The sequence below is a fragment of the Petaurus breviceps genome, unplaced genomic scaffold, assembly GCF_028583685.1.
Source record: "Petaurus breviceps papuanus isolate PSGF00001 unplaced genomic scaffold, PetGlider_PUasm1.0 90919, whole genome shotgun sequence".
Lineage (NCBI taxonomy): Eukaryota > Metazoa > Chordata > Mammalia > Diprotodontia > Petauridae > Petaurus > Petaurus breviceps.
This window is the reverse complement of record NW_027187378.1, coordinates 39815876-39839081: the sequence shown is the minus strand read 5'-3', so window position 1 is coordinate 39839081 and position 23206 is coordinate 39815876. Positions and strand designations below refer to the sequence as shown.

Here is a 23206-nt window from a genome sequence, read left to right as displayed (position 1 = left end):
ATTTTACAAACTGGTTTTACAAATTGATGTTACAAAGTTTTACAGACTGATGTTACAAATATAGATCCTAAGCATCCCATCATTCCTGATGTTACAAATTGGTATTACAAACTGAGTTTACAAATAGATTTTACAAACATAGATCCCAAGCACCCCATCAGATTCAGCGAGGTCCTATAAATTCATAAAGCCTTCCTTTAAGACAAAAAGATGTGGTCTTCATCCCACATATGTGTATGACTGCCTTCTTTAAAGTAGTCAAGCATGATCCCTCAATGCCATGATACTGCCAGTCCCATAACCAATGATAGATTTTTTGTTCTGTTCTTTGTTCTATATTTATAAAAATGAGTTGGGTCTTCAAGGAAGCAAGCCATTGTTTGGTCATGAACTCTTCTTCTCTCCCTAGATCTGAAAGGTATTTTCTTTCCTAATCTTGTAATTTGCTCATGATGTTGATGGAGTCCGACCAGAAGTGCCCCTACCCCAAATATCCAAACTTCACTACAGGCCCACTGTATCTCCCTAGCCTCCCTGCTTCAATGTCCTAACTTATGCCTCACTGCTCACTAGAACAAGTATGTCCCTGAACTCTTAGTTCCCACAGAAACAGCAGGCATGCCCATGTGGTAGAAACCCAGCACTCCCCCCAGACCCTTTCCAGTGAGAACAGGTGTGCAATCACAATTGCATCATCCATTTAGCCCAAGAGACAGGACCACAATACCTAACTATCCATCTTGACCAGACAAGACCACAATAGCTAGCCTATCAGAAGACAACATCACTAGGATATATAGATCAGGATGTTTGCCCACCTATTGGTAGAAGAGACCCACCTGCTCAGTGATTGTAAAGAACTGACCTAGAGAGAACCTATGATGTAGAGAGGTTTATTATAATATCATTACCATTTATAATACCCCCCAACTGTATGCATTATGGGTAACCACATGCACAGTTATACTAAGGCTGGGACTCCTCCTCCATTACCTAATCCCTCAACAAACCCCTCCTGCCTTTTTAATATTAATCATATTCCTCTCTTCTATGTAAATCTTGATTACATACTCAGCATCATATTCTCTATAAAATTGTGCATCTTGCCTTACTGAAGTTGCTAGATTCCTCTAAGCGACTTAGCCAGTCATCAAAGTGTGAAACCTCAAAACTATAATAAATCTTTCCAACTGGCTTGGAGTTGATCTGAGTCTTTGTAATTCTTTAGAGATGACAATTCTGTAGGACTCAGGATGAAAAATGCTATCCACTTTCCGAGAGAAAACTGATGAAAACTCAGGCAGATTGCTGCATACTTTTCCCACTTTAATTGTTTTTGTATGTTTGTTTTCATGTGATTAATATGGAAATAGGTTTTACATGACTTCACATGTATAATTGATATAATATTGCTTGCCTTCTCAAAGGGTATGAAGAGTTGGAGAGAAGGGAGAGAATTGTAAACTCAAAATTAAAAAAAATCAATGTTAAAATTTTTTTAAAATGAATTTGGGAAATATTTAATTAAATAAATACAAATATATATATAAAACCAACCCTGGAGCAAGAACTCTTGTAGTCATCTAGTTTTCTTTGTTACTGTGTATAACAAAGGCCTAATCTCTCATCACTATTTCATTTTGTAAACAATTGCAATTCAGAATTAGTACTCACTCTTGGACCCCTGACTTAGAAGGTTTACAATATAGTGTATTTTTGGAAAGAAGAAAAATGGAACTGCTATGAACACATTCCCAGGGCACCACTGGGCGCATTGATGACTATCGTTTTTAGTATTTCATGGGCTTTCCGAGTTAGAAGGAGCCTGTGAGAACATCTAGCTGTGATCACTGCCTTCTATGACCTGCTGGGATGTTAGGGGATTTTATATCAAGACAGGCTATTTATCTTTCACTGTGACCTTGGGGAGCACACTAGCCACATGTACTTAGTAGTAGTCAGTTCTGATCTAGCGGACCAGTTCCTATCGAGGTGTAGCAACCCCCCATTTTGTGAACTTTCCCCATCTCTCACCATCTTAGGAGAGCTGCCGAGGAAACCTGCCCAAAACCCAACAAAGCCCAGACAGGCAGTAAACATGCCAAGTAAACCTGCCCAAGCATGCTGCCTGAAGCCCATAGTCACCCCTCCCCTTCTGTCCAGTTCTTGAAATAGATTTGGGAACTTTCCAGTTGTGTAACAAACTGATCCCTACACAACAATCGTTAAGCAATGCTATCCTTTGGCTTCTGTATTTTCCCTGCTTGCTCCCCTTGGTGACATTTATGTTGTGGCTTTTGTCTATATAAACCCCGAGATGTATATGCTCAGGGCTGCCTGATTTGGGTATATGACCCCTGGCAGTCCCCGGGTTAATTATGCTCCACAATAAATTCCATTTAAAATGATTAATGGGGGCGGCCAGGTAGCACAGCGAGTAAGAGCACCAGCCCTAGTGTCGGGATGACCTGGGGGATCGAATAGGGGCTCACATACTTAGCACCACACCCAGAAATAACTGGCCGTGTAAACTTGAGCAAGTTACTTAACCCCAATTGCTTAAAAAATGATTAATGGATTCCTTTGGGCCCAGCACACAGATTGCTCCTTCCTGTTCTGCCAGCTACAGTGTGCTTCTCTGTACCTGGAACACCTTGTTGCCCCCTTTTAGCAGCAGCATGTCCTGGTGCTATATCAGTGAAACCTCCATCTCCATCTAATCTCTTGTCCTGGATCAGAAACTCCATGAAGCTATCATGGATGCACTAGTGGAAGATGACATCTGTATTCTGAACCATGAAAAGACTCAGAGGAGAGACACCATCACTCCTCTGTCAATCTATGCAGGAGATAAATCCATGGCTTCCCACTTTGCCCTTGTCACAGCATATGAGGATATCAAAAAGAGACTTAAGGATTCAGAGGAGGAGAATTCCCTCCTAAAGAAAAGAATACGATATCTGGAAGAAAAGCTTCTTGAAACCTGATTAGATGAAGAAACAAGCTCTGTAGGACGAGAACAAGTAAACAAGGCCTATCATGCTTTTCGGGGGGTCTGCCTAGACAGAGATAATTTGAAAAGCAAATTGGATAAAATGAATAAAGATAACTCTGAATCTTTGAAAGTATTAAATGAACAGCTACAGACTAAAGAAGTCGAGCTCCTCCAGCTGTGAACCGAGGTTGAGACTCAGCAAGTGATGAGGAATCTCAATTGACCTTCATCTAACTGGGAGGTAGAAAAGCTGAGCAGTGACCTAAGAATCCGTGGTTTGGAGCAGGAGCTAGAGCTGAAAAGAGAGGAATGTGACAGTCTGAGGACAGAGCTGCACAGATCCAGACACAAGGATTGGCCTTAGGAAGACAATCTCAATAACGCAGACTTCCAAAGGCCAAGCATTCCAAGTCACAACATGCAACATGCCTACTGGGAACTCAAGAGAGAAATGTCGAATTTACATCTTGTGACTCAAGTGCAAGCCGAACCACTAAGAAAATTTAAAACTTCATTTACAATCAAGAAAGGCAAGTCATCACCAGAAACCTGATTGTAGCCATTGTGTTTGAAGAGAAGCTCGCTAACATATCTTTCCAAAATCTTACGATTTGAAGATGATAAACCAGAGAGAATAACGTGTTTTGGGCTACTTACTCTCTGCTTTGGCTGTAGTAGACTCATAGTGGTCAGCTTCACATCTAAAGGTGTCGCTGATGTGTTTTTTTCTTTCGTTCTATATTCTGTTCCCCTTGTGGCTTTTTTCTCTGCCAAGTGTTGCTTATGTGTATAAGGCTGAGGTGTTAGGTTGACTGTTTAACCTTTTACCACAACTTCTTCACGTAAGAACAAAAGAAGGCACCCAGACTCATGTTTTCTGAAGTCCTTGGTAGGCATACAATATGCCAAGTAACAGTCTTCTCAATTTTTAAAAATAAAACCTTTTTTGGAAAATAAATAAATAAATAAAAAGATTAATGGTCTCCACTGGCAATTTCTCGTTACAACAGAGGCAGACTAACCAATCACACAGTAGGGCAGTAAATTTTATCTGAGCCAGGTGGCATTCTCAGCACTCAGAAAGGTGCCTATATGTACACATCCATGAGTGTCATTGTGAATTCCTCCCCTCATAGGTCCATTGACCTAAGGACTTCACAGGCCATCTACTCTAACCCCCTCAATTTACATATGGGGACACTGAGGCACAGGGTATATAAGTGACTTATCCAAGGTAATACAAGTAGTAAATATCAGGGGTGGGATTTGAACGTAGGTCCTCTGATTCCAGAGTCAACGCTCAGTACCTCTATGTCCCTCTTCCAAACCATGTCAACAATATATCTAAAACTTCCTGAAAATCTCTATCACTCATTTGCACATATGCTACATTCTCTGCTTCCCCAACTAGTGTAAAACCTCTTAGAGCTCCCGGCCAGAAGCCGACTCCAGCACGTGAGCAAGCGCTGTGGGATTCACCGGCACGCACAGGTCCCTGTGCGCAGGCGCCGTAGGGCTCTAAGGCTTGGGCGGGAATTCCCAGGCTCGTGACGCCCAGCCAAACTGGGGGAGTATCTGCGCATGCGAGCATGCAGGAGACCATCTCTCGAGAAGGGTCCAACCGCAGCTTTGTCTGTCCTGCACTGTCGTCCCACGGCCACCCCACGGCCACGGCGGCGCCATGTTACCTCCGCTGGTACTGCTCGGGGCCTTGTGTGCAGCACAAAGTAAGTGTCCCCATCGGCCCCTAACCTTTTCCCAGACTTTTCTTGGGGGCAGGTGGAGGAGGCGGGGTCCGAAACATCTTCTTTGAGCCAGCAGTTTTGGGGACCGGAAGAGGAAGGGAACGTTTGACAAACGTTATCGCAGTGGCCCCCACGGAGGAGGGTGGTGTTATTATCCCCATTTTACGATGGAGGAAACTTGCCCAGGGGCACACATCCAGTAAAAGTCGGAGACCAGGTTTGATCGCAGCCTTCGCAACTCCGGGCCTGTCCATGTGCTCGGTCCAGAGCCGGCAGGAACGTCAGAAACCCTCCGGGTATGAGTATGTCATGTAAAGCCGTAAGTCACACGAAGCTATGCCATGGTTCTTAGGGTAGGAATGTAGCGTTTAAAATTTCATTTCCACCGATAAAACCATTTCTGTTTCTGATATTGAACCATTTGACAGTCCCAAGGACTTTGGTGACAAATTTTCTTTCTTTTCTGGGTCTTTAGTAGGTATGGTTGCTGTAGGACCTGCCGAAGGTTGGGGCGGAAGGACACCAATTACTTTCTTTGGTGATGGCTGTAGGGACTGAACTAGAAGTATGTCTAGTGGTATGGTGGGGGTTACTCGTTCCTGAGGCTGTTGGACTTGCTTACCTTGCTTTCATCCACAGTGGATAGCATTGGTAGTGATGAGAAAAACCTGCTTCTTCTCCACGGGGATTATTCCCCTGAATGATGGTTATAGGAACCAAGAAGCAGGGTTGGTGGCTGGGGGGGGGGTGGCATTGCCATTCCCAGGGCTCTTGGATACTGGGCTGTCTCCATCAAGGTCTGAAGGAAGGTGGTAGTCAAGATAATGGTAGTGGTTTGACTTGCCTGGCACATGCCAACCTACTTACTGCCTTTCCCTGCTGGTTCCTTACTGATTTACCCTGGGAAAGTAGACAGATCACATTAGTAGTTTTTGCTGCCATGTGACATGCATAATTCATGATGAACTTGTATTCCAATAAAACCCCCAGATATGTTTTTTTTTTACTGAAACTGCTGTCTAGCTATGTGTCTAGCTTTTTTAAAATTATTTTTTTAAATTATTTTTTGAGCCTAAGTGTGGAATTTATAGTCACAAGTCTGGATTTCTCTGCCTCCTCCTCTTCACCAGTCAGTTGCTTTCAACTTTGACTTCTACTCTTTGCCAGCTGGCTGCTTTCCTGTGTTGGAGAAACTGTCCTCCTGTGTTCTTTCCTGATGGTGAATTGCTTCCCTGGCCCAATATTTTAGGAAGGTGTTTAGCCATATTTTCACTTGACTCACATTTCAATTCTCCGAACTTCTAAGCTTCCTCCTCTTCCTTATCAATAGTGTTGCCCATAAAGGTATCCTCTCCCCAATTTTGGCCCTGTTTTATGTTATTCCCCTCCCCCTTATAATGTAATAGTCCTTGAGTGATTGTTTTGCTTGCTTGTATTTGTATACGGTGGAGTCCAAAATTATCCTACCTGAAAGAAAAACTTCTGAGGCAGAGCTCCAAGCCAACAGCACTTTATTAAAGGGTCTATGTTTCCTTCTGATGTAGTAGAACTCAGATCTTCTACAAAATCTGAGCTGCCCCTTCCTCCAGTGCTTGGTACCCAGACGATACAGATGAAGCAAGCTAAAAATATAGTCTCATTGATTGATAGACCTTGTCCTTGACCCTCCTGGAGGATCTACACAAAATAGAGATTCCCATTGGTTGACAAATGATCCTATGAGTAGACCTATCTTGACCTTTCAGGCTACTGAGCTAAGGAGCAGACCTATGGGCTGGGCTGATAAATAGAGGTCAAAACATCTATGTGGGCCTTTGGGCCAGTAGAAAGGCAGGCCACAGGCTGGCACAAATGGGGTCACTTACTGGCCAAATGCTCGTGTCCATCTCCTCATGTTGGTCAGTAGAGAGATGATAAGGAACAGAGGAGCAACAGAAGTAACTGGGGATGAGGGAACTTTCCATTTCATTGAGTCACCTCTACCGTGCTGGGCTTGGTCATGACAACAAAGAAAAGTAAGAGTTGGAGGTACTCACTACTCCGACGGAATCACATCAAGCTGATTAATACTGACTGGGATAAAACAGGGTTCTCATTGATCATTTTTCCAATCCCAGCACTTAGCACAGATGGCTAATTATACTAAGTGATTAATAAATTCTCTGTGTATCTGTTCATCTATTCCTATTAAATATCTTCTTATTTAGATTTAGTTAATAATTCAGCTTGTCGAGATCTTTATAAATATAAAATGTGATCAGCATGCTAGCTATACCTTTCAACTTCCCATCATTGTAAATTTGATAAACATGCCTGCTATGCCTCCATTCAATTTCCTGATAAAAACACAGTTGAACAACACAGGGGCAAAGATATGTGCATCAGAATATTCCCGTCTTCATTCATTCTGCCTAACTGTAGCATCATCTAGTCTTCCTTTTGCTCACAAAGCAGAAAACTTTGTCAAATACTTTGTTGAAATCCAAATATACTCCACTGATTTAGGCCCTTGCTGCAGCAAGATAATCCTTCTACACCTCCCTAACTAGATTGCTGTCCTGTTCACCATAGCAGTTATTGCATACCTTTTCATCCTTGCTCAAGTCTTCCATGGGATCCCTTCCCCTTACTTTAGCTGAGAATCTCGACTCATACTTCATTAAAAAATTGAGGCCATTCACTGATAGCTCCCTTTTCTCCCCTCTTTTCAATTCAAATCACACATTTTCTCCTACTGTCTCTTCCTTTGCCTCTTATGAAAAGATGGCCCTTTGTCTCACCATGACCAACCCCCTCCCCCCCACTACCTTTTAGGATCTCCTCTCTTCCAGTGCCCAGCAGATTGTTCCTCTTTTGCTAATCCCTAAAATTTATCTGCCTCTTCCTTTTAAAGCAATTCTCAGTTGATCTGATCATCCCTACTAGTTTTTGTCCTGTGTGTTTACTTCTCTTCTTGGGTAAAGATTTGAGAAAACTGTATGCTGGATATGTCCACTTTTTCTCTATCTTTTCTCACTGTTATGTCCCTTTGCAATTTGTCATCTGACTTTTTCATTTTAATTATTCCTGCCCCTTCCAAATGACCTTTTAATTGCCAAATGTAATGGCCTTTTCTTAGTCTTTGTCCTTCTTGATTAACCTCTACAGAAATTTTAATGTTGTGTAGTTGACATATCCATACAGTAACTCTGGTAGGATACTGACATTCAAAAAAAAAAAAAAGCTTTTGTTTCTGTGAGAAGGCTGGGATCCTTAAAGGAGTTTTGCAAATTCTTTAAGATGATCCAGTCCACTTTCCACCTCTTGTTTGATTGATAGGCCTTTTTTAGTACTTATGGACAGAGAGCCAAGGCAGGTTATATTAAATAAGAAGAGAGAATGGGCATTATTACTCTTTTCAGAGGTGTGATATTTTTTTTTTTTGGAGGCCAATTGGGATTAAGTGGTTGCCCAAGGTCAAACGGCTAGTAAGTGTTAAGTGTCTGAGGTCGAATTTGAACTCAGGTCCTCCTGACTTCAGGGCTGGTGCTCTATTCACTGTGCCTCTTAGCTGCGCCCAGAGGTGAGATATTTTCTTAGATTAGGTGAGGAGATGAACTGGAGAGAGGAGTTGGTGATTACTTTCACCACCATGCAGTAATACCTAAGATGCTTCTAGATTTCATTTTGGTAAGACAAATCTTGAGCTCAGAAAGTTAACATGTAGGAAATTAAAAAAACAAAACTCAAACACCTACTGTTGGCTTCAGTGACAAACTCAGAGCATTCACTTGCCTTGCAAATTTCAAAAGCCAACTTTTAAAGGAGAGGAGCAGTGCATAGATATGGTAACTTAGTTGGATAGCATCAACTATACAAGTGTGATTGGCATAGTAATGCTATTATGACAACCAGTCCTCACTGCACTGGCATAAATTCACTTAGGAGCTCCTGGAAGGCAGCTGAAAGTCCATAGACAAGGCAGGGGAGACTTGGGCAGTGGTGACACCTGATCAGAACAGCAGGCTCCAGGAGCAGCAAGGACAAGTTTGCAGAAATACCACAATATGGGCTCCATCCTGCTCCAGTCATGGGGGTCACGGTCAGGTAGCTCCTCTGATGGCTACATTCAACGGCTTGGCACATAGTAGATGCATAATAAATGTTTATTCTTTGACTGACTAACTGAGATAGTAGGAAGAAAATCCTAGTTTGGTTTCTCCTTAGAAGAGTGGAAATAACAGTTTTACAACAGATTTTACTCACAGCAACTAAGTGAAGTAGGTAATGCTAATGATATTATCTCCAGTTGACAGATGAGGAAACTGGTGATAGGAGAATTTTTCAAAGGTCACAGGGCTAGTAACTCCAGTTCCTGTGCTATTTCACTATACTATGCTGAATAGTGAAGTCAGAGAAAAATATCATAAAAAGAAATAACTTGGAGAAGTCATATAAAATTTTTAAGGAGAATTGAATTAGCTTTAAAATTAGATTTGTAAATGAAAGATGACAGTATAAGTTGAAAGTTATTAAGATATTAAAACTTTTTTGCTTACTGCAGGTTTTCAGCAAACCCCGCTTCAAATTACAGTTCCACAGAAGATTTGGTCAAATGCAACTGAAGATTCAATGGAACAACACGTAAATGAGAAATAACCATTTAAAAAAATTTAGAATAATTGAAAATGTTTAGTAAAGTAAACATAATGGGGGTGTTTACTTCAATAGCTTTGTAACATGCCAAAAAATTTTTGTATTTACACATTTATCAGAATCAGTGTGTCCATATTTGTTGTGGGAATGCTAATATTAAGTTTTGTTATGCTAATACTAAGTTTTTGTTAAAGTAGCTGTAAGCAACAGAATAGATTTTAGACATTAGAATACAAACATTTAGTAAGCTTACACTTATTTCAAAAGATCAAGCTATGAGTATAGTTTATATAGAAATATATACATGTAGTCAACTCTCAGTTATCTCTGTTTATATTATTAATTTTTTGTATTATTAATTATAAGTTTAAATATCAGAATGACTTTCCCCAAAACATGCTGTTGCAATAATTCATTCTAACAGTTATGTACTCAGGTGATATGAATTAATTTCATATTTAATATAGTTGTTTATAAGAACTTAAATATTTTTTATTCATTCATTCATATTTTTGCATTTGTCACGTCAGGGCAAATCCAGTAATTTATTTTCCAGGTCTCATCCTTTTGGACTTTTCTACTACATTTGATTATATTGTTTATCCTATCCTTTAGGTCATCTCTTTTTAATTAAGTTTAATTTAATTAATAAGTATCATATTCTTTTAATTCTTCTATTATTACTCTTATCATTTCCAACGAAAGGAGAGAAATATGCCTTGTTGTGTGACATATGAAAAAACCCAAGAGATGAGTTTCTGGGTAATTAACAATCAATTTATTAATTAGGCTAGCAAATAATAAATTGGTGGTCAGTGGTCTTTCTCAGTAACCAAAGACAAAAACCACAGAGATCCCTGGATGCTTAAATACGTTTGGAAAAGAAAGTATTTCTGACAGGTGAAAATCAACACTGATTGGTGAATAATTAATGAGAAGGTAGATATATTAATGAGGAGGTAGGCCAGAAGTCTTTGGCTTTTTCTGCCTGATGATGAGATTCAGCTGCTTCCAGCATTCTGGACAAAGGAATTCCTCTTTATCCAGACCAGTGTGGTTGGTTTCTTCTCCTTCATAAACTGGGTCACCCTAAATTCTAATGGAGAGTTCTAAGGACAAGGGCTCATTTCCTAAGGACAAATATTCACCTAGATTGGATTCGGTTTGTAAAGTCTTCTGGTTGGGTGAGATTCTGTCTTAAGATTGTGGAGCATGTACCTGGAGGATTGGGCAATTTCATCTATTAGCAGTGTCCTTCAGAGACTGCCTGACTGCCTGACTGCCTGACTGAATGACTGACCTGCAAAGGCTCATCCCTGAATGAGGAAATAGAAAAGAAAAACCACAGTACTAATTTAATAATTGGTTATTAATATAATAGATAATTTTTTCTTTCAGTTCTATGGGACTAAGCCTAGGAATTGCAATTAAAGTTCAGTTGCTTTTTAATGTTGTTTTAATTTACTTTTGATAACAGTCATTGTGTATATTCTGGTTCTGCTTATGTTGTTCTCTCAGAATTTGAGAGTTCAAAGGACTATCAGTGACCATCAAGTACAACTTGTACTTGAAAATCAATCTCCACAGTAGTTAGTAGACCTGACAAATGGTCATCCAGCTTCCTTGAAGACCTCCAATGTGAGTAATCATTCAGGTTCTACTTAAAGATTGCTGCACAGTTTTTACTAATCTTGTGTTTCTTCAAATTCCTCATCTCTTTTAACTCAAAAAAGTATTTGTTTACATTCATATACTATAATTGGTTCAGCCATTCCTCAATTAATAGGTATATTCTTTGTTTCTAGTTTTTCTTTTTCTTTCTTTTTTAACTTGTGTGTGTGTGTGTGTGTGTGTGTGTGTGTGTGTGTGTGTGTGTTACGAAGTTGCCGGGCATGTGTGATTTAATTTGCAAAAACTAGCATTTTCATTTCAAATTAGGTCACCTGACTCCTCAGATGTCAGAGACTCCTAGTAATTTACAAATCTGGTTTTTATAACAGAAAAGAGGAATTAAAAAAATGACAGAAACTTATTTTCAACATAATTCAATTAGAAAAGGCAGATTACCTGACTAGTTAGTTTCTCCCAGGCTTTATTAATCCTACACCAGAAGTCCTTTCCTTACAGATGTTGTCTTTTGTAACCAGAAAGCATCCTGGGAAAGAGGAATTTATGGTCAGTAGTTATCAGTCAAACCCCAACCCCTGCTCCTCCCTCTTCCTTAGAAGATTCCATTATTCAGCTTAGACCCTAGCTCAGGAAAAAAAGGAAGCTTATTCACTAAGACTGGAAAGAGGAACTTAACCTCTAGCCAACCTTTGTCCAGTTGCCAGTGAGGGGAACTTAACTTTTGGTCAGCCCCTCTTTCTGATATAAAGGGGAACTTGGCCTTTGGCCAATCCCCCTTTCTGCAAGAAAGGGAAACAGTATTTTAAAAAACCTTATAATCTTATGATTATTTTATTCCTCTAAAGTATCTGCTACTAAATGATAAAGACTTATCATTCTATTCACTAAATCTATAGGCAACCTAGACTTAAGAGACTATCATTTTAGTCTGACTTGGTTGTGAGGGTTAGCTTTTCCTAAAGAAAGAACTTTCATCCTATAATCAAACTAAAAATGAATCAAATTAATAGTAGATGATTTCCTTTTCATTTGCATGAAGAGAATGAATGAAATATATCTCTTATCTCCAGATCTCACTTTGTTTATGGATTTATTCTATTTGAATGTCCCACCAACACCTGAAATTTTATATTTTGAAAACTGAGTCTACAAATACCCAATTCCTTCCTCCCACCAAAACCAATAAACCTTTTCCAGTCTATCTCCCACATTCACAAAGAACTTCAGAATTCTAAGAGATGTCAGAAGATATCTTAGCCCAACCCCTACCTGAAGAAAATAAAACAACGCATCCCCAATAAGTAGTCATTCAAAGTCTACCTTAAATAAAATGCCCTACAGGAAAGGAAAACTCACTACCTCTCTAGGTAGCTATTTCTTTGAACTACCAGTCCAAAAATGAAAGCATATTAGTCTGGTTTGACTGATTCTTGAGGAAACCATGTTGGTTTTTAATAAATCACTGCTTCATTTTTTTAAATGCTCACAAACCTTTCTTAGGGGCCATAGTGGATAGAGTACTGGGTCTGGAGTCAGGAAGATCTGAGTTCAAATCTACCCTCAATTACTTTCTAGCTGTGTGAAACTAGGCAAGTCACTTAATCTCTGTTTACCTCGTTTTCTCAACTGCAAAGTGGGGAAAATATAAAAGAATATATGTAAAGTATGTCTTTTACATAATAGGTGTTTAATAAATGCTTGTTCCCCCTTTCTTCCCCATCCCTCTTCCATTTTAATACAATAGGTCCTAGAATGTTGACCAGAATTGTAATCAAACTCATTGATTTATAGTTTATAGACTTCATCCTTTGAAAATTGGGAAACATTTGTCCTTTTCTAGTCCTACTAGGTAAATCAGTGGAAAGAGCTTTGGGCCTGGAGTCAGGAAGACCTGAATTTAAATTCCGCCTCAGACACTTAGCTAGCTGTGAGACCCTGGGCAAATCACTTAACCTTGTTTGCCTGTTTCCTCATCTGTCAAATGCATTAGAGAAGGCAATGGCAAACCACTCTAGTGTCTTTGCCAAGAAAACCCCAAATGGGGTCACAAAGAATTGGATATGACTGAAAAATGACAACAATAAAAAACACTTCTCCCATTCTTCACAAGGCTTAGAAAATCATATATTGTCGATTCCCCTTTTGATAGCACCAGTTCAGTAAATTTTAAGTAGTCTTTGGGACATCTCCATGATTTTTCAAAGATTACTAACGATGGCTCAACAATAATATATTTTAACTCTTTCAGTGCCCTGGGGGGGTGTAGTTTGTTGGAATCTGATAACTTAAACTTACTTCTGCACATCTCACCTTGAGTTTTAACTTCTGCTTACCATTTTTTATCTGTCTTTTACTGTCCAAGATCCATCAATCAAAGATCATAAGATTATAATTTTAGAGCATGACCTTTACAAGTTATCTAGTCTAGTTACCTTATTTATACAGTAAAGTGAGGTCTTGGGAAGTGATATGACATATAAAGCCACACAGATTATATATAGTTACTAGGAAAAGTGAGATTTGAACCAGATCCTCAGACTACAAATCTAGCACCTGTTCTCCTGTATAATGTGGCCTTCCACATGTTCTTCAAAGATCATGTTAAATGTCACCTTTTCTATGAAGCTTTTCTCCCCACTTAACATCCACACAAAAAACTAGCCATGTAACCTTGGGCAAGTTACTTAACCCCTATTGCCCTCCAAAAGGGCAAAAAAAGGCAAAAAAAAAAAAAAGCTTTTCTCCCTCTTCTGAGCCAGCATAAGACTTAAGTACTTTTCTTCCTGTACTTCTACATTCTGCCATGTATTATAGTTATTTATATACATGTCTAAACTTCCCAATTAGATTGTAAAGGCTTAAGGCTGTGTTTCATACCTATTTATACATCTTTCACCTTGTCTTAAATCCACAGAGGGGCTAAATAATTGTGGAGAAGAGGCCCACCTTCCTCATCACCAATAGCAGCAACTGTTGACCAAGTGCTACTGGTAGGAACCCTGGGAATGATGGCATCCCCCAGACCAAAATTCTTGCTTTTAGCCCAGCCCTCATACCCATCATCCAGAGAAACAGTTTTTGTGCAGAAAGGACCAGTTGTCCCCACCAGTTCTCAATCAACTGCCACACAGAAGGCAGAAAAGCCTAAAATCCTAAAATTTAGCTGAAATAGCAAGGCACCTTGAGGCAAGAGGAGTCAACATGTGCCAACAAATAAAACCATCACTTTTACCTTTACCACTGTCTTCCTTGAGACCCTGATGTAGACATTCCAGGATTCTGAACCCAAGAGCCTTGGGAATAGCAATACTTCCAACCAGTGTCCTCAGACATCATGCTGGGAAGCTACATTTGTGGAGATCCAGCCCTGACTATTGCTTCTGTAATTCAGTACCTTCAGCTACTGAAAATTCAGAAAGGAAAGTACTTTCCACCAAAGCCGTTGTCTTTCAGAAATGGCTCATGGAAAGTGATTTTATAAGTGGAAATAACATTAAAGAACAGGAATTGACATTAGATTTGTTGTTACATCCTAAGTATCATGGGACTTTTCCATCTGAAACTCTCCATATGTGTTGTCTCCCCCGTTAGTATGTGCTTTTTGATCTGTCTTTTCTATTTGCATCCCCTAGCACTTGGTTCATATTAAGTACTTTATAAATGTTTCATTCATTCATTCATTCAATGTCTTGCTTCCACTTGGTAGTAATTCATTAACTGTTCCTCAATGAATGCCCACTGTATGCCCAATATTTAATTTTGTCTGTTTTCTGGGAGCAAAGGTATATAAATATATTTTTTTCTTCAGGTTGGGTTAGAGAAGTACATAAGATGGTATTAAAATCTCCAATATCACAATCAGTTCCTTAGGAAATATTTCCACTGATAATGTTTTCATCAAAATAGGAGGTTACTGGGTCAGTAATGCTAGACCCTACTGTTCCTTGACATGAGCTACCAAGGACTCAACAAAGATGGGAATTCTAAGAGTACCTTAAACATCAGCAACAATTGAAGCAGACTTTTTTGTATATGTTCTCATTAACCTCAGAAAATGTAAAACAGGCCTTGAGTAGTTCTGTCTTCTTACAATCATCCATTATCATTATCATTATCTTATCTACCTTAAGCAACAGATCATGATCTTTTTGCCACCAACATAGCTAAAAAAATTAATTTTATTTTACTGTTCTTAACATTATTATACTTTAATGCTTCTGACACTATTCCTTTAGGACCTCTTACAGGTCTTATCATTTACCCATCTTAGCTTCCATCTTTTGCACATACTCTTTTAAATGTATGAATATTTAGTATTATGCTTTGCACATTTTTTCCCAATAGAAAAGCAAGATGATCGCTGCTGTTAGGTAGTTCACATTCTAATAGAGGGAGCCAAGAAATAAAGAATTTCAGCTGCAAGTCAGATGAAATACTCAGTGTTTCTAGGATGTAGTGGAAAGAGGGTAACACATATTTAGTGGTATTTCCATTAATAAGCTATATTTGTTTCTGATGCTGAAACATTTAGAGAAAATGCCAAGGACATGAGAACTTTATTTTCTTGGACTTCAATATCTATGGCTGAGGAGTAAGCAGTTGTGGCACCTATAGGGGCAGTTGCCAGGCCTCATCTCTACAGGGGTTGCTTTCTGGGATGATGGCTGTGGGTCAGGCTGGAAGCAGGACTGGTGGTCTGGAGAATGATGGAATGGAGGAGCTGCTTTCCCTAGGGTTTATGGCTGCTGGGTCCTGAGTTGTCTCCCTTGATGTCTGAAGGAAGGTGGTGGTCAAGGTATTGATTCTGATTTATCTTGTCTGGCACATGCCACTTCCTGTCTCCCCTTCTTCCAGGTCCTTTTTTGTATCAGATAGGCTTGCTCCCAGCAATGGCAGTTGGTGTGGTAGTAGCATTTGTAGTAGATCCCTTTTTGATAGAGGTTGCTTACCTGGATGATAACTAGTGATATTACCAAAATTAATTTACACACTTTGGTAGTATTGTTATTCTTGTTATATTGGCATGGCCTAGTCATAAGCACTGAATATTATTCCATCTGTTTATGAATTTATTTTTTTAAGGAGTGTTTTGTAATTGAATCTATAAAAGTTATTTGTGTTCTTTGGGAGGTCATCCCTCAGATATTTAATTCATTTTGTAGCTATTTGAAATGGTACATCCCATTCCATTATTACTTCTTGAGTATTTATTTTCTTTTTCCTTTAAAAATTTTTTTTTTTGCTTTTTGGATAGCAGTTGGGGAAGTAACTTGCCCAAGGTCACACGGCTAGTTTTTGTGTTAAGTGTGTGAGGCCGGATTTGAACTCAGGTTGTCCTGACTCCAGGGCCAGTGCTCTATTCACTGCGCCACCTAGCTGCCCTGAGTATTTATTTTCTAGCCTGCAACTTTGTTGAAGCTTTTAATTGTCTCAGTGAATATTTTTGCTGATTCTCTGGGGTTTTCCAAGTAAACAGTCAATTTGTTAGCAAATAGAGGAATAGTTTTAATTTCTCTTTATCTGTCTTTATATTTTAAATTTTTTTCTCTTATCTTATTACTGTTTCTACCATTTCCAGAACTGTATTAAGTAATAGTGAGGAAAGTGGGCATCCTTGCTTTACTCCCATATTTTTTTTTAAGCAATTGTGATTAAGTAACTTGCTCAAGGTTACATGGCCATTTATTTCTGGGTGTGGTGCTGAGTATCTAAGCCCAGATTTGATCCCCAGGTCATCCCGAAACTAGAGCTGGTGCTCTTACTAGCTGAGCCACCTGGGTGCCCCTGGGTTCGTTTTTTTTGTTTTGTTATTTTTGCTTTTTTGGAGGGAGGAAGGTAGGGCAATTGGGGTTAAGTGACTTGCCCAAGGTCACACGGCTAGTTTTTTGTGTTAAGTGTCTGAGGCCAAATTTGAACTCAGGTCCTCCTGACTCCAGGGCCAGTGCTCTATTCACTTCACCACCTAGCCAGCCCCTACTCCCATATTTTTTGGAAAAGATTGTGGTGTATCCTCATTGCTTGTCATGCTTGCTTCCTTTGTATTAGTACTTTATAGAATTTTTATCATAAAAAATGTATTTTGTCAAAGGCTTTTCTGCATCTATTAAATGATCATATGGTTTTGGGTGTTTTGATTTTTAATATGATTTATTATGTTGATTATTTTCCTAATATTGAGCCATCTTTTTATCCGTGGTATAATTTCCACTTGATCATAAATGGATGATTTCTTGGATCGATGTTGTAGTCTGTTTGATAGGATTTTGCTTAAAATTTTTGGGTCAGTGTTCATTAATAATATTGATCTGTGGTTTTCTGATTTTTGTCTTTCCGCACTTTAGGTATTAGGGCTATATTTGTCTTATAAAAAGATTCTGTTGGCTTCTTTCTTAGTTTTTGAGAGTACTTTGTGAAGTATGGATACTCTTCTTTTTAAAAGTTTGATAGAATTCTATGAATCCATCAGGACCAAGGATTTTTTTTCCCTTTTATATTCCCTTTCTAGCCCTTTTTTGAGATCAGGTCTTTAAAGATATCTTATCTGCTCTTCTAGTAGTTTGAGTATTTTATATTTTTGAAGGTATTCAAATTCTTTTATGTTTTCAGTTTTGACAGTATATAACTGCATAATGTTTTCATTATTCTTTATATTATTTATTTTGGTTTAACTATGGTTTCACTTTGCTCATTGCTATTTTATTGATTTTTCTGCTTTCTTTTCAATCAGATTAGCTAATGGTTTATTGATTTTATTAATCTTTTCCAAGAACCAGTTTTTTGTTTTATCATTTGTGTAATTCTTTTTATTTCTTTCCAGTTTGTCTATTTCTCTTCTAATTTTTGGTATTTCCTCTTTTGTACTTATTTTTGGTTTCTTTGTTCATTTTCTGTTTTAAGTACATATTCAGTTTGTTAATCGTCTGTTTTTCTATGTTGTTAATGTATGATTATAAGAATATGATTTTTCTCCTGAGGACTGCTTTAGATTCATCCTAGAAATTTTAGTATTATGATTTTCTTTTACATAGTTATTGTTTCTATTATTTGTTTTGTGACCTACTTATTATTTATGATTTCATTGTTAATCTCCATTTGGATTTGTATCTTTTGTTTATGATTCCCTAAACCACAGCTTTCTATCATCCCATGTCTATCTCTGTCAGAGAGGATGCTCAGATAATGTGTTCTTTATGAATTTGGCTGCTAAAGCATTTAGAATGTTTGTTTGTTATTGACATTGGTATGTTGTCTGTGGGTTCCTTTCAGTATAATATAGTTTCCTTCTTTTATCCCTTTTACTTTTTTGTAGTGAATCCAAAAAAGCAGGTGTTGTCAAAAAAATAAAAGGGTAAGGAACATTCATCAGTGGGATCCCTTCCCATCTCCAAAGTAAAGCCTTCTTTCTTTCCTTCTATTTTTGAATTTTTATCTGTTGTTCAGTCTTTTGTTTCTGTGATGATTCTTGTCAATTTAGATTCAATTTTTTGATTCTTCTCATTATTTTTGCTGTACAGGCTATAAATTCTTCTCTCATAATTCTCTTTTCTCTTTTAAAGCACTCAGGCTTAAACCAGTCAGAACATGATGTGATTCCATGTTCTTCTTAATTTCCACAGGGTCCATCGGCTCATCAAGTGTTGGATCATTTTCCTTCATTTTGCAGTATTTATTTCTAGATGCCTGAATTAGTTTACTGGATTTGAAGGCATATATTCTTCTGTTGTTACTGTTTTTCCTGTTGATTTATTTATATTCAAGGTCTTTGTGATTTCTTCTTCCTGAAATCTTTGATACTTTCAGTCTTCACCCTCCCCCCCCCCCTTTGTTTTCTTTTTCACTCACTTCTTGTTTCCTTTCCTCTGATTGTGGCTTCCTTGGGGGCTGGGTCTCAAAGAATCTCAGCCTCCCTCCACTCTGGGTAATTCAGGGTTCAGCAGCATAGATTTCTGCCCCCAAATGACTTTTGAGGGGTCAGAACCAGCTCTAGCTGGATTTGTGATCTTTTTTCAGGTGAGATGGAATGCTGAACAGGTCCCCACATGCCCTGTTCTGGTGATTTGTGCCACTTGTTTTGTTCAGTTCTCTGTCCTGGAACTTGCAGTTCACAGCCTATTTTCTCCAGCACCTGCATTTCAGGGCTTTGTAGCAACAGTCCTTTTGGTTGCAGTTCGTGATAGGATCTTGCTCCTGAAGGGTTTTGACCAAACTGGTTGTCATGGCCCAAGCAAACTTCTGGAGCTTGGAGCCTGGAGCTAGAGTTTTGGGGCACTAAAAAGAATGAAGGAGGAGCTGGGGTATAATCATGAGTTTTGACATAAGCCTGTGCCACATCCTTGTGTCTGCTAGTATAATATTGCTACTGGTAGCTTCTAGGGAAAGGGGGATACTGAATGAACACAGGGTCAATAAGTGTCTTTTTTTTAACTTTTGGATTCTGGAGGTCCAACCGTGGAAACAGTTGAAGTTAATTTATCTTTGGTTTATAATTTCTCTTTTGGAGATTTTTGAGAAGTCATGGGGATTAGAGAAAATGCCTACTTTGTCATCTTGTTACTCATGTGACCTAGATTTTTTGGGTATGTTGGAAAAGGGAGGATTCTTATTTAAGTTTTGGGTTGGACTAGATGGCCTCTGAAGTCCTTGCCAACTCTGAGAATCTACAATTTAGTAAAATTATTATGATAAACAATTAGCATTGATAGTAGCTATATTTTTTAATTATCAGAAATTTATATTCTATAAGGATAATAAATACATAATGAAATCCATATAAAATATTTGTGGGCATAAATTAAAATTTTTATTAAATTTGACAGGAAAAATAATGAATTGTACTTTATAAATTTCTGATTTACTATTTATTATCCACCTTCCTGTATATTCTTGTTATAGGTGGCATATAATATTATAGTAGAAGGAAAACCATATACTTTACGGCTCCAAAAACAGTAAGTAGTGATTTTTGTTCCCCATTTTTGAAATTCTGATTGCCCTCAGTTTCTTGAATTTTAATTATTAATTGAGAATGAAATATCACTTTTTGTTTTTGGTGTTTTTCCACCCAAATTAGATTGTATTCAAGGAATTAATATTAGAATTGGAAAGCAGTTACCTTTTAGATGCATCTTAAGCTTAAAATCTAAGTTTTAGGAGATTGAATGGACCAGCAGTTTTATAAATCATTATTTGATGAGTACAATCATTATAACTTAGGGCCTATGTGATCATTTTAACATATGCTCAACAATAAGTAAAATATGAAATAATAGAGATAATGTGATATAATGGAAGAATCAGATTGGAATCAGATTGATTTGGGTTCAATACAGTTTTACTGACTCTGTGATCTGGGGAATGTCACCTTCTTAGTACCCTGAGATCTATAGGCTCTGAGATCTATAAATATAAGTTACAGAATGATGGCTGATTGGCTCTCATAGAAGTAGTTTCCTCACTGGGGAACTCTTAAATAGTGACAAATTTAAAGCATAGGGCATATGATACTGAGAGCTACAAAAAATGTTTTAATTTTATTGTAGTCTAGCATGATAAACATGGATAGCACAATCTGAAAAGAAAACTCTGTTCTGTGGGAGTGGGCCATCTCCAGTTGTCCTGATCTATATCTTGCCACTGGACCTAGATGGTTCCAGAGGAGAAAGTAAGGCTGCTGAGGGGTGGCTAGGTGGTGCAGTGAATAGAACACTGGCCCTGGAGTCAGGAGGTCCTGAGTTCAAATCCAGCCACAGACACTTAACATGTGACCATGGGCAAATCACTTAAACCCAGTTGCCCTGCCTTCCCCCTCCAAAAAGGCAAAAAGAAAAAAATAAGGGGCAGCCAGGTAGCACAGCGAGTAAGAGCACTGGCCCCAGTGTCGGGATGACCTGGGGGATCGAATCCAGGCTCAGATACTTAGCACCACACCCAGAAATAAGTGGCCTTGTAACCTTGAGTAAGTTACTTAACCCCAATTGCTTAAAAAAAAAAATAAAGTGAAGCTGCCGACCTTGCACAGCCCTCCCTCACTTAAATCCAATTTCACCTGCAAGTCATTGCATCATCTTCCTGATGTTGTGGTCCATGGAACGATGGACAAACATCAACAACAACGTGCATGTCTACAAGCCTCCACTCCACTCCTGCCTAGTTCTGGTGAATTTGGACTGAGCTTTCAACTGTACTGCATAGCCATAAACATCATGTGCTTACTTTTCCTCCTTAAGCACCTAACTTGAGAGGCAGAATGGTGTTAGAGGACTAGCCTCAGAGTCAGGAAGACCTGGATTCAAATATTGTTTCTGGCATGTCCTAGCTATGACTTTTGGCAAGAAGGTTAACTTCTTAATGCCCTAGACTATTCTCTATGATTACAAGTTATGGATAGGGCCTGTAGGGAACTTCCACATCTAGAATTCCCTAAAGGATGAAATCGTAGGTATAGACCAAAAACAAAAATAGAACACAACTAAAGCAGTAGGGATGTCCTAGGATGACAATAGAGAAAATCAAGACCAGTTTATTTTGTGCCACTTTGAGCTTCTGAGGGGAGGGGGTGGAGGTGGGAAGGGAAACATGCAGTTTAAGTTTCATTTTTATTGTTTAAAACAGTGTTATTCATGCTGTTTATTTTATGTCATAAATTTCTTTTTTATGTTCTATAGAATATTTTTACCACAGGACTTCATCGTTTATACATATAACAAAGAGGGTGTCTTTCATTCTTCTTCTTCAAAAATTATGGTAAGAATTAGTTTTTAGTCTTAAGTCTCTGCTATTTGAAAAATTGAAAGTGGATGTATTAATAGATGATCTTTTATAGTCAAAGCTCAAGTTTATAATTTATTTAACCTCTGATAATCTTCCAGTGTCTCATAAAGGCCTACCTAGAGCTTTATTTTGGCATAGAGATACCTTTGCGTTCTTGAAAGCTGTACCAACAAAACACATGCTCTAAAAGTTCTGACAGGGTAGAAATGTTTCAGGAATGAGTTCAAAGACCGGTCTAGTTAGGTTTAAAGAAGTTTATCACCAGAAGCTTTGCCACTAGATGATAAATTTTTGGGGTCACAGCAACTCAGGAAGACTCTTTTCTTAAGAATAAAAGTGTTGTGCTCAGCTTTGCTAACCAGAATGCATGGTGGCAAAATTATGAATTTTTGAAGATAAATCCCCTGAATTGACTATTGAGTAGAGGAAAACTTTGAAATGCCTAGAAGTTCTCAATTCCTTAGGTACATCTGATGGTATGTATGTAGTAAAGAAATGAAGAGAATTGGCAATAGATATTTGTTTCTGAACTACCCACACTTTGTCATTGCTCCAAAAGATCTGTTATGGAATTAGTGTGGAGACTTCCTCCACTGATCTAGATCTCAATCTCTCCACACCTTTCTCTTCTTTTTTTTTCTTGTTTCTTTTTCTCATTTACTTGTAAAAACATTTTTAAGCATTCATTTTTTAGAGTTTTAAGTTCCAATTCTCTTCTTCCTTCTCTTTCTTCCCCCTTCCTTGAGGAGGCAAGCAATTTGATATATATTGTACATATGAAGTCACATAAAACATATTTCCATATTATCCATGTTGCAAAAGAAAACACAGACCAAAAAAATAAAACCATCAAGAAAAATAAAGTAAAAAAAATATGCTTTGCTTTGCATTCAGACTCCATCAGTTCTTTCTTTGGAAGCAAATAGCATTTATCATCATAAGTCCTTCAGAATTGTCTTGGATCATTGTATTACTTAGAAGAGTTATGTCATTCACACTTGATCATTATATAGTATTGCTTTTATTGTGTACAGTGTTCTTCTGGTTTTGCTCTCTTCACTTTGCATCAGTTCAGATAAATCTTTGCAGGTTTTTCTGAAGGCATTCTGCTTTTCATTTCTTTTAGCACAAAAGTATTCCATCACAATCATATAACACAACTTGTTTAGCCATTCAGCAGTTGATAGACATCCCCTCAATTTCCAATTCTTTGTCACCACAAAAAGACCTGCTATAAATATTTTTGTATGTATAGGTACTTTTCCCTTTTCTTTGATCTCTGTGGGTATCCACACCTTTTTAAATGACATTCATGAGTTGCTGTGGCTAGATTTCTTCATCATCTGGTGGCTAGTCTTATGATAATGAGCCTTTTGATACTTAGACTGGTTCTTGGAAGACAGACATTACTTGGCCAATACACTTAAGTTTG

The 23206-nt window shown here is 38.2% G+C and overlaps 1 protein-coding gene and 1 pseudogene across 1 annotated transcript in view; both read left to right on the top strand.

Moving 5' to 3' along the window:
- The first annotated feature begins 2678 nt into the window (after positions 1-2678).
- Positions 2679-3952, top strand: LOC138151830 (5-azacytidine-induced protein 2-like; annotated as a pseudogene).
- A 724-nt stretch (positions 3953-4676) lies between these two features.
- LOC138152102 (disintegrin and metalloproteinase domain-containing protein 18-like) overlaps positions 4677-23206 on the top strand; it is a 146872-nt gene continuing 128342 nt past the window's right edge. Inside the window, exons 1-4 of the mRNA XM_069075852.1 lie at positions 4677-4722; positions 9284-9363; positions 19897-19952; positions 21669-21747. Of these exons, the coding sequence (XP_068931953.1) occupies positions 4677-4722; positions 9284-9363; positions 19897-19952; positions 21669-21747 (261 nt within the window). The remainder of the gene's footprint in view (positions 4723-9283; positions 9364-19896; positions 19953-21668; positions 21748-23206) is intronic.